General features: G+C 29.7%; 1 protein-coding gene across 1 annotated transcript; it reads left to right on the top strand.

Annotated features, from left to right (window-relative positions):
• Positions 1-469: 469 nt before the first annotated feature.
• LOC134715252 (homeobox protein Nkx-2.3-like) lies at positions 470-8,606 on the top strand. The gene is made up of 2 exons (XM_063577314.1): positions 470-970; positions 7,663-8,606. The coding sequence occupies exons 1-2, from the start codon at positions 562-564 to the stop codon at positions 8,202-8,204; spliced, it is 951 nt and encodes a 316-aa protein (XP_063433384.1). The 5' UTR covers positions 470-561; the 3' UTR covers positions 8,205-8,606.
• The last annotated feature ends 2,013 nt before the right edge of the window (positions 8,607-10,619 follow it).

Genomic DNA, 10,619 nt, shown 5'->3' with positions numbered 1-10,619 from the left:
ATACAAATTCCTAGTAAATGATTTTTAACCCAAACTAAACACGAACAGATATAAACATCTAACTGCGATAAGGAAAAACAATGCGTTATCCATTGCCACATATTTTCTTAATAAAAATTCTTACAAAAAAATCTTTCTCAAATCATAATTAGTAAATTAAAAATTGATTTTAACAGTTTTGATGTAATTCTATATCTTAATAAAATAAATAAAAACAGAAGAAACGTTAAATGTTAAAGAAAATGAGTAAATCGTGATCTAAAATGCAAATTAAAACTAGTCTTTCCTGTAATCTGGTAAAATAATATCAAAAACACACACAAAAATAATACCAGTTAATATAAAACTCCTAAATCCTCATTTTCGGAAATAGAACAACAAATCTGTGTTTTCATTGCAAGCCAGGAAACTGTAATTCATCCGGTGAGAGAAGAGGAGTGTTTTGATTGGCTGAGCGATTCAGATTTCTGTTGATGATAAACGTGTGGCCTAGAGGCTAACCCTCATCATACACAGCGAATGTCATCAACTTAAAAAGTGAAAAAAAATTAAGTGCATATTATGTCTTCGTATCCAAATAGTCACAACTTAACTTCGCCATTTCTGGTTAATAACATTCTAATGAACCACAATTCACCCTGGACTGACCAAAATATGCATGCCGGTTTGGACTATTCACATGCAAGTTTTCCAATGTCAGGAAATTATGATTATAGAATGGATCAGATAGGAACCAGTTCTTCGTGTTTGTATCCTGGGAATACATCTTCACCGCCAATGTCATCGATGCAACCAACGTATACGACACTTTCGCCACAGTCATTACCCCTATCTGATGGACCTTCTAGACACGACCTCGGACAATACCATACAGATTCTCCGGACTCTGGAACAGGAAAACCATGTGCCTCAGAAACACAACTGCTTACTCCAAAAAGTGAGCAAGTAGATATGGATGTTCTTGAAAACCGTAAGTTGAATATAATAAGTCTTAAGAGGGAGATGTCGGAACCATACATCCCCTTAATACTTATCAAGGGCCACTTAATACGGCCACTTTTGAATATTTACTGATTTTCTGATTTTAATGAATATCAATAGGTAAAAAGTACCCACTTATCTGAAAAGTCTATAAATTTAATTTTCTTTTGTAAACATGCTTTGATAATGATCGGGTTTCGAAGTGTTCCTAAGAAGGTCTGCTCAGTATCAGAGTCTTTGAAGTTTAAGGATGACATTTTGGAATCTTGTAACTTCTCAATAACACGACAACACACTTGTCGCACAAGGGGTTAAGAATTGGCAAAATATTAGCATTGAAGGAGGAATTGTTGTTTTATAGAAGTGGTGAATATTATTTCAAAAGTTTTCTTGTATAATGTAAGTGTCTTGAATGAAATAGAGTAAAGTTATAGTGTTATTTTTTAAGAAGACAATACACAATAAGTAGATATATAGTGTGTATTGGTTCAGATATAACCTCCAACTTAACCTTCACTCAAACATCATTTGCCTGGGTTTAGTGATCTTGAAGAAATTTAAGTTTCCAAATATAAAATATTTTAACAGTTTTTGAGATCAAAGCATTGCTACAGTATGCATGCAGAGCATCAGGTTTTAAGAACGATCATTATTTAACATCATGATAATGTAGCTATTATACATTTATTTAAAAAATGATAATAATACTTGTTTATTTCATTTTTTTTTCATTCTTTTCATATTTAAGTTATTTATATCGCTATGAGTATCCTCGAGAATAAATGTCTTCTGTTATAAAACTATTTTTTCAAGACTAGTTAGGAATTAAATGTCCCCTGTTCTATGCCTTCTTTTTTTTTAAATTTGAAAGTAAGTGTTCATTGTTATACGTCTACTTTTTTTTTAATAGTTTTGAATTAAGTGTCCCCTTTTATAAGCCTACTTTTATTTTAAATAGTTTTTAAATTAATGTTCCTTGTTTTATAAGCCTTTTTTGTCTTGACTAGTTTTGAAATAACTGTTCCCTGTTATAAGCCTTCTTTTTTTTAAAGTTTGGAAGTAAGTGTTCCTTGTTATATAAGCCTATTTTGTTTATGAATAGTTTTGAAATAACTGTCCCCTGTTGTAAGCCTTTTTTTTTAAATAGTTTTGAAGTAAGTGTTCCTTGTTATACGTCTACTTTTCTCTTGAATAGTTTTGAAATAACTGTCCCCTGTTATAAGCCTTCTTTTTTCTTACATAGTTTTGAAATAATTGTCCCCTGTTATAAGCCTTCTTTTTTCTTGGATAGTTTTAAAATTAGTATCCCCTGTTATAAACTCCCTACTTGTTTTGGTGAATAGTTTTGAAATAAGTGTCCCCTATTAAATAAACTTCGTAACTTTATAAAAGGATCTTATATTTTTAAAATGGACTCATTAAATATTCAATCATACACTGATGCTTTGTGATGGTGTTTTAAACTTGTAAAGTTGTGTAAATTTTGTGTGTTTTTTATCAAAATCTCCTTACTGAACCTTTCGGGTTGTTAAATGCTTACTGTCAATGGATTTTGTCAAAACTATAAGATCATATCAACTTTGGTTATATCTGAAATAAAAGGATACAAAGTCAGTCAAAGGTTAATTAAAAAGTGCGGGAAAGGCCGAAAGACTTGTTGATAATGTATAATTCCAAAATCGTGGAAGATTACTTTTGCTAATACTTCCGAATGATATTTTCACCATTTGTAATGGTACAAATCCGATCGGATTATGACCTTTGTGATCTTAACAACAAACCGACCTTTCTTCTCGTATTATTTTAAAGTTTTTTTGCTTTATTACAACATAAACTTCTTAAATTTCTTTTCTTCCACAGGATAAGTAACTTTGGTTTGTTTATATTTCCGATCAGGTCGGTCAAAATATTTTTTGACGTTGCTAAATTGTAAACAAACATATTAAAAATCGGATATGACTTGATAAAAATACGGAAATAAACAATTTATTTTTAACTTTCAAAACCTTTAAATATCCTACCGAATAATAACATGGTATACTTGTAGTTTGACAAAAAAAAATGTCCTGCACAGATAATTTTGATAATTAAAATCTACGCAAAATAGTTTTAAATTAAATTTATTCATATAATACTCTTCATTAACAGATTTTTTAAAGATTTAAAGATAAAATGTGAAAGGATGCAATACTCAAAGACTCTTTCATGTTAACAAAATCTTTCAAAAATAGAGTTTATATTATTCATTCGTGATATAATTTGGCCGGGAATTTAACCGTTCTAAATATTACCCTCTATACACCAATATTCATTAACTTTTCCATTTATATGAATAAAACTTAAATGTCTTTATTCTGTATTCTACTTTCTTGATTCACATGGCGTAGAGATTTGCAGTAATTTATTGCAAAGTAAAGAAAAATGATAAAATAGCGATTAGAATGATGTAAAAAATCTTTTTAAAGGATAACCCCTAACATACAGTAGTAATCCAAAAAATAAGTTAATAAGAAACTGAAACTTATATAAAAGTTAACAAAAAAATGCATGTTTATTTTTTCAAACTCCATATCTAACTAATTTGTTCGACGAAGAACAAATCTAGGGACGATCTGATATCATGATTAAGTGATTTATATAAAATATGTGAAAAATAATAACCGATACAATCACAACTGGAATAAATTTGTGAATGGTATGCCTCATAATTTTTATTAGTATATATAAACTGCAATGTGTTCAGCCGTTTATGATGCAGAAGATATACGGCAGAGAAATAGTTTTATCGTTAAATCTCTGTAAACCTCATCGAAATCTCGGTGGGAAGCAATTTTAATGCGACAGCTAGCGGTCCACGAACTATAGGGTTCAAAGGCTATGTATATAAATCGTTTAGAATGGAGTTATTAATACTGGGTTACTCGGTCCGGTCGGAAGTTAAATGGAAGTTTGATAAAATAATGAAGTGGAAAACGAGCCTACTAATTAGATATTTGTACCAACATGTATTAAATTAAGCAGGATTTGGGGTTTCCTGATGTAACACACAGAGTTCGGTATTATCCCATAACGCAGTATCTATTAAAAAAATTGAATTCAATTTTTTAATCCACAAATGTCATTTTCGACAATTTTTATTAAATTGAAATCTTATCATTAGGAAATCAAGGAGACTTGCGGGTGACGGAAGTTTAAGTTAACGGGTCCAAGTTTTAATTTTCTTTTACGTTTACCATGTGTGAAATTTTGATTTACATCAATTTCAAAAACATTTCCGACAAATAGATCTTAGTTTTTTACACATGTTGAAAGAGAAGGAAACACGAAAAATTTCTGCATTTTAATAAAGTTCTGCTGAAGTACTTCAACTTTCATTTTGTTATTTCCTTCTGATAAGACTTTAAAAAATGAAAAAAATAAATTAGTTCTACATTCAGGAAACATTATTTTCATTTAACTTCATTTAAGTGCCCAGAATAATTCAATTTCGCATTTTGTTTGAACTTCACATTTATATGAAAGAGGCAACAAAATGAAACCAAAGTGTGCTTACTGACATTAATGCAAAAAAATGCTCATATTGTCGCGTTGTATTTAAATGAAAGATTTATGAAAAGTATAGGAGTGAAATAACATGCAATCTTTAGTCTTCGCATATTTATATGATATCGAAATAAATACAAATGCTTAAAAAAAGGGGATTCAAATAAAAAAAACTGAAGATACCAAGGGGGATCAAAACCATATATCTATGAAATAAGACAACTCCATGGTCACAATAAAAACGGACCAGGTTTAGTAGACAAACCAAAGTTCAAGTTCAGGTTAAAACTTTCACTTAAATTTAACTGTTATCTAATACAAGCTCCGTTTTCATTTGTAAATATTTTTCTCTTTTTCATGAGAATTTCTATCATTACTTCCCATGATTTTAGTGTGCCGTTTAGCAAGAGAAATTTAAGATATATTCTGGTTGATTACTGGTAGATAGACCGACAATATCTAGCTTTTCTCACATAAACAATTTAATATTTCCAGATGTCTTTGATATATTCTGATTGATAAGAACTTTGAAACGTCTATTATATATTTATATTTGATATGATGATAGAGTCATTCGAATCCATTTTTCTTCGAAAAGTAGCATATTGAATTTTACCTCAAACTTTTGATCATGCAAATTAATAATTTTATCAATATGTGTGTATGTTATATTTATTTATTAACCCTGTTTAAGGATGAGAGTTTATGCTTTGAAAACTTAACAAAAATTTCTACAAGATTTTGTTTATAATTTATTTCTGTCGAAAATATTTCATTGCGTGAACCCGTATTGCATTCTAAACGAGGAAAACAAATTACTTCAAAATAGAATGCTTTTTTAAATTTTCTGAATTACATGTTTTAATATTTACGAAATAGAAAACAGATTAAACAAAAATAGTAAATAAAGAAAAATAAAATAAGTTTGAACCAATAAGTAGAATGAAATTAATATTTTGATGCGTTATAATAATTATAAGTTAAAATTGACTTGAAGAAAACGAAGTAGGAGCGTTCTCGAGATGCAATATACATATATAAGTTGAAAAAGGACAGACAAGAAATGTATAAAGAAAAGAAGACAAAAAATCAATTTAATCCACAATTTTGACATTTTAACACAACACAGAAACCTTTTAAAACATATAGCCACACGACCCCCATTAATGTTTAACAATTATAATTATAATTTTCTGTTCAACTACACTTTTTCTACATTCAGTATATTTTTTATTTTTATTTTTTCAATATTTTCCTATTTGTAAATATCTAACTATGAAAAATAATGCATTATGCCAAACCATAATTCATAAGACAATCTACCGAATACTTCTCTCTATCATTAAAGGTTATCATGGAATTAGTTAAAGAAAAACACACGAAAGGTCATACGGTACAAAAATGCATTTTATTAAAACATACCCCCATCATAGTAAAAGCTTATCTGACAAACTTCATGGATGAGTACAAGACCAGGCAAGCGTAGGAAGATCACAAAACAAACTTATTTATAAGACATAAAATCGCCTTGTGAAGTTGTAATTCTTAGTAGTTTTGTGTTCCTTCTCTTCGATTTTGTTATCGTTCAAACATTGTCTCCAGTATTTAACAGAAAACTGGAATGTTCAATTCAACCATAAAATATAAGTTCACTTTTCTATACCAAAAGAGAATTAACTGATTAATAAACAAATGAATCACTTAGGATTGTTAACGTTTGTTATTCAATTAAAATGCTTAAGGATTTATAATTTCTTTTTCTCTGGAAAATTAAACGCTCTGAAATTGAAGAAGACAAAGCGCCTGTAAATGATGAATTAAAACCATTGAATTTATCATCATTTGTTATTTGTTAAAATATATAGATATATTTAAAAAAAGTACAGGTTCCAGCCCCGGCGCCGGGGAGGAAGTTACGAATCAAATCTACTCTAACATCGTTAGGCTGATTTTCTAGGCACTTTATATATATATATTTAATCTATATATAAGTTGTATATGGATATGATTTTTGTCTTCCTTAGTTTTGTATCCTCATACTTCTAGATAATCTCAAAATATCATAAATGATGGACATTAATGTTAATATTTTATATCAGATAAATCAAAAATAAAAATTGCAAATTTGTTTCCCACATATACCATGTATCCTATCAATTTCTTTAAAAATCAACTCTACAATTAAAAACAATAACTTGAAAACACTTTAATAATGTTTACTTTATTTTCGTTTAACTATAAAGTTTTTACACAAGATAATTTAAAAATCGTGTCCTTTTAAAATTGCTATTAAACTAAAATATTTCCTTGGTTGTTCAATAATAATTAACTTTAAAATTTGGAGAACATTTAAGAATCGAAAAAGTAACTAAATCAAGAACAAATCCGACTGTTTGTTTAGACGTTTTAATTACTAGAAAACAACTTTGTTAAAAAGCACACGGTTAGTTAAGAATTAAAAGAATGCGGAGAATGATTAACTGCAACAGTTATACAGTATCAACCTCATGCGGGTTTTCAAGTGCGATGTAACGTAAACAGACAAGGGGCGGTTGTTTCTTTTTTCTTTAGTTTAAACTAAAAAATGAATATTCATAACTATAATAATCAATTACAAAAAATATAAAAATAAAAAAGTTGAATATATTAATTTCGGTTTGAACTCTGAAATTAACTTTTATAATATAATACCACAAGACATTTTCGTCGTTTACTACCATGTATTTAAATAAGAAATATAATACCAAAAAAGATAGATCTGCAACAAAAATGTTTCACAAAAATATGTAGAAAAAATGACAGAACTTGCACGCGAACTTTAACGTAATTTTTGTTAGAGAGATTGCAGATTCAAGTAGTAGTATGAAACAGATATATAAAAGCTGATGAAACAATTTACTTTGCAGCGTTTAATCAGTTTTTGTTGGACGCTCGTGTAGCGGGACATAAATATATCGTTCTTTAATTAGCTGTCGACAATTGAAAATTACAGAAAGTCATTATATAATATATACTTGATGACAAACCCGTGCACAGAAGTACTTCATGTCGGCGCTTCTGACTTACCAAGTTTTATTAATTTAGAATAAAAGTTTTTGCAATTACGTATTTTTCAAGTGTTTACTTTTGTCTTTGTAGATCACTCGGCGTCACCATCTTGTGAAGAAAGTGACAAAGACAACAAAACCACAGATACAAAACCAGGAGAGTGCCATTTAATCCAGAAGCAAAGAACCCGAAGAAAGCCACGAGTTCTATTTTCACAAGCTCAAGTGTATGAACTTGAAAGGCGTTTTAAACAACAGAGATATTTATCTGCACCAGAACGAGAACAGTTAGCTAGCCTGTTAAAATTATCTTCTACTCAAGTTAAAATCTGGTTTCAGAACAGGAGATACAAATGTAAGCGTCAGCGCCAAGATAAAAGTTTAGAACTTTCAAATATGCAACCACCTAGAAGAGTTTCCGTACCTGTTCTAGTAAGGGATGGAAAACCTTGTGTCGGTCAGAATGTCACGCCCTCATACTCGGCACCATACAACGTTAACCCATTTGTTTATTCCACTCCTTCGTATAATTCCATGAACAGCCACATGGCCTCAATGCCACAGATGACCCAGATTCAACAGAACGGTTATATGTCACAGCAATCGCAACATCCGGGAATAAGGGCTTGGTGACTATATGAATAGAGAACAATGATTGTGACTCCATGACAAAGTGCAATAGCCGCTATTCTGCCAAAACGTTCGTTTTTGATACTGCCACTTATTTTTAATTGTGATGATAACTGTTGTGGTCAAAATCAAAGAACAAAGGTTGAACCGGGATACAGTATTTACTGATATAAGTTGTTCGGACAGGACTGGACAAAGATTTGAACGAATACGATATTTATATTGAGAGAATCCGTTAGCAGGAGGATTTATTTTGTATATTGATTGAATATTATAATTTTGTTATTTTAATTCTATGCAATGTCCCATCGTTAAAATATCTGATACCTCAGCTTTCCCAAAACTTTCTCTGAGATAACAAAATGAATTCGAGTTTGTGAAAATTAATAAAATATTTTTTACTTATTATTTTACAGTTTTTTCAGTTTTAAAAAAAATTTTAGGTTGTCAACATTACGTTTAAAAAGACCTTAGAATTTGAAACAAAGAAATATTTCATTAGGTATGATTCTGAGTCAACTCAGATGCGACAGCAAACCAACGGCATATGTGTCCTTCAACTGATAAACTGATTAAATTTCAGTGTTTTAGCGGATTCCTGAAAAGTAAGGGTGAATGATTTTATAGTGCTATATTTTTCTTTAATGTTTGAAGATACAGATGCAATTGATGCACCGAACTTGAGCTAAATGAACCATCAATGATTATACGATTTATCAGAAAATAACACCTTATAACAAAAAAATTCGTTTGGGATATTTTTGAATGAAATCAATAGATTTTTTTAATTTCTTTTTCAAACACGATAATACATTAATGGATATAGAATAAAATTGGCATTAAAAAAATATTAAATTATTATATATTTCAAGAAGTTCGAAAAAGAACAATTTTGAAATGTTCATGGTAAAAGGTTGTTCGTCAGACAATGCATTTAGTCGTTCATTAATAATAAGGCATCATAATAAGTCTGAGACGAACTTTCTGTACTAAAGGAAACTAAGTTGTAAAAAGGAAACAAAACAATGATTTTCTTCAGATTTAATCATTGTTTATTGTACAAATATTATTGTATTATATTGAAAAATAAATGAAAATGTATTTAATTTATTTAGTTTGGTTATTCTTTTTTTTATTATTATTTTGGTACTTTCATAGTACATTTTTAATCAGTCAACAATTTGTATAAATAAAATTCTTTGTAGCATGATGATCAAGAAAAGGGCTACAGACGCATGAAAAGTATAACTTTGTTTTCAATATTTTCATATTGTGTATAAACAAGCAGACTGTTAATTTGAAAAATATAAATACCTTTTCTATTAATTAGATATAGGAAGATGTGGTGTGAGTGCCAATAGTTAGAATAGATGAACCATCATTTCAATTTGCGTGTTAAATAATCAAAAGTTACACAATTTTCAAGTGAAGCAAAAAAATTAACTGCATTTACAAAAAAATGGTTGCAAAATAGCTTTAGTTTATGGATTGTGTAACGGTAACCACAAATAGTATTGTTATGGAAGAAAAATAAGAAATCTGAAACTCTCGAGTACACAACATAACATATGGAACACAGTAAAGTGTGGGCAGCACGTGTGTCTGGATTCATTGTAAGGAATAAAATTGAGAATGGAAATGGGGAATGTGTCAAAGAGACAACAACCCGACCATAGAAAATACAACGGCAGAAGGTCACCAACAAGACATACTAGTAATACGAACAGTTTTGAATTTTAAAAAAATGCAAGAAGACAAACCCCCAAAAAAGCTTTAAAAGTACCACCAATATCGTTTTGGGTCAACTTTTCCAAAATGGGTGTTGTAACAATTTGAACTACAATGTAGCTTATACCTAGATATTGGTATTATCAGCAATAACTGAACCATCATAATTTTACCTTCCGAAACACATGACATCACTCTGGGTACAATTGTCTGTTGTTTCAACATTGCGTATACAATGTGTTTTTAATTTTTTACTCCCTTGGATTGCTTCAGATTTATACATGTACAGTATGTAATAACAACTTTGATTTTGTTTGCAAAATAGCTACTTTTATACTCTTGCAGTTTACAGTAGTTGTCGTTTGTTTTTGTAATTTATACGTGTTTCTCGTTTCTCTTTTTTATATAGATTAGACCGTTGGTTTTCCCGTTTGAATGATTTTACACTAGTGGGACCCTTTATAGCTTGTTGTTCGGTGTGAGCCAAGGCTCCGCGTTGACGGCCGTACATTGACCTATAATGGTAAACTTTTTTAAATTGATATTTAGATGGAGAGTTGTCTCATTGGCACTCACACCACATCTTCCTTTATCTAAAATCATTTCTGATGTTACGAAAATATGTATGTGAAAATTCTATCGGCTATTTTCTTCTTATCACACAATAAAGCTTCCTGCTTGAATACTATT

Source organism: Mytilus trossulus, chromosome 4 (genome assembly GCF_036588685.1).
Source record: "Mytilus trossulus isolate FHL-02 chromosome 4, PNRI_Mtr1.1.1.hap1, whole genome shotgun sequence".
Lineage (NCBI taxonomy): Eukaryota > Metazoa > Mollusca > Bivalvia > Mytilida > Mytilidae > Mytilus > Mytilus trossulus.
The sequence above is the reverse complement of the archived record's forward strand: the minus strand, read 5'-3'. Positions and strand labels throughout refer to the sequence as shown.

Bases quoted from the DNA above. Each gene is read 5' to 3' on its own strand.
- LOC134715252 (XM_063577314.1), top strand. From the start codon at position 562: ATGTCTTCGTATCCAAATAGTCACAACTTAACTTCGCCATTTCTGGTT. The intron at 971-7,662 runs GTAAGTTGAATA...TTGTCTTTGTAG, and splicing joins TATGGATGTTCTTGAAAACC to ATCACTCGGCGTCACCATCT.